The sequence below is a fragment of the Bison bison genome, unplaced genomic scaffold (genome assembly GCF_000754665.1).
Source record: "Bison bison bison isolate TAMUID 2011002044 unplaced genomic scaffold, Bison_UMD1.0 scf7180017864259, whole genome shotgun sequence".
NCBI classification, from domain to species: Eukaryota; Metazoa; Chordata; class Mammalia; order Artiodactyla; family Bovidae; genus Bison; species Bison bison.
The window spans coordinates 2815013-2816443 of NW_011494831.1; the positions used below are offsets into that span (position 1 = coordinate 2815013).

Sequence of the window (1431 nt, forward strand, 5' to 3'; positions counted from 1 at the left end):
TGTCCTCACAGACTAGACCTGGCGTTCTCCACAGCCCAGCAGGCAGGTTCCTCATCTCAGCTTCTCACTGTCCATCTCCTTATCCTCCTTGGACAATCTCCGAGGCCCCAGGAAGGGGGAGGGATTGATAGTATCTTTGAGGGACTAGATGGACTCCCACCACCCAAGCTCCTATCCTGCTTCAGTGTCTCAGAGTCTCTTCCTGTCCTGTGATGAATATCCAGTGGGAGAAAAACAGGTGGAAACAGCTGCATATTTTGTCCCCAGCCTTTTCTGTCTTCTGACTCTGGGTTTGCATCGCGCCATAGGCTCCCCAGGTGCTTGGTTCAGAGGAAAGTGGGGTAGCCAGTCCATGCACAGCTGCTGGTAGCCTGACCCCACTAGACTTTTGCACTCTGGAAGAGGGGTCCTAAGAAAATCCAGGCTGGAAATGCAGTGAGGGTAGGCCAGAGTTATTGCAGCGGATGCTGGAAGGGCTTCAGTGGGGAAGAAGGCAGACCAGGACAGGCTTCTCTCATTGCCTGTTTCTGTCCTGCAGGTTGGAGATACTCCATGACACACACTCGGAGGAAGTCTCTTCCCATGCTGAGTTCAGGCCCCACAGGCCACCAGGAGCCCCTGCAAATGGAAGGCAGCAGTGTGGAGCAGCGGGCAGAGGGCGTGGAGCCAGGTCCTCCTGAGAGCCCGGAGCATCTTACAGGGCGCCGCAAGAACTACCCACTGCGGAAGCGCCCGTTAGTTCCCGAGAAGCCCAAGACCTGCAAAGTGCTGCTGACCCGCCTGGAGAATGTGGCTGGTCCACGGAGCGCAGATGAGGCTGATGAGCTGCCCCCCGACTTGCCCAAGCCCCCTAGCCCAACCCCATCCAGCGAGGACACTGCCCTCTCACAGCCCCGCAAGCGGCGCCTGGCCTCCCTCAATGCCGAGGCCCTCAATAACCTGCTGCTGGAGCGGGAGGAGACCAGCAGCCTGGTGGGCACTCGCCGCAGCCGAGGAGGAGACCCCCACCGCAGCCGGGACCGTGACCGGGCTACTGGAGGCTGGGCCTCCTCTAAGAAGCGGCCCCGGCTTGGGAACCTCGGAGAAGGAAGTCGGGACCTGTCTCCAGAGCCGGCACCGGATGAAGGGGCCCGCAGAGATGGTGATCCAACTCCCAAGAGACTGGCCAGCCTGAATGCAGCTGCCTTCCTGAAGCTGAGCCAGGAGCGGGAGCTCCCCCTGCGGCCGCCTCGTGCCCACCCTGAAGCAGATGGGCACTCTGCGGAGCCACCAGCACCCAAGGGCCTGAGGCCTAAGTGGGCCAAGGTCAACAGCAAGAACTATCCCAAGGCCCGACAGGGGGCTGGCAGCTCTGGGGAGGCTGCAGGCCCACCCGGCTGGCAAGGGTGCCCCGAGGAGCCTTGGCCATCTTCCCCGCCTCGTGGGCCAGCC

At 61.6% G+C, this 1431-nt stretch overlaps 1 protein-coding gene across 1 annotated transcript in view; it reads left to right on the forward strand.

Annotated features, from left to right (window-relative positions):
- Positions 1-516: 516 nt before the first annotated feature.
- Positions 517-1431, forward strand: part of BAHD1 (bromo adjacent homology domain containing 1) — a 9269-nt gene continuing 8354 nt past the window's right edge. The window contains exon 1 of the mRNA XM_010848051.1: positions 517-1424. Coding sequence (XP_010846353.1) covers positions 553-1424 — 872 coding nt within the window. The 5' untranslated portion in view covers positions 517-552. The remainder of the gene's footprint in view (positions 1425-1431) is intronic.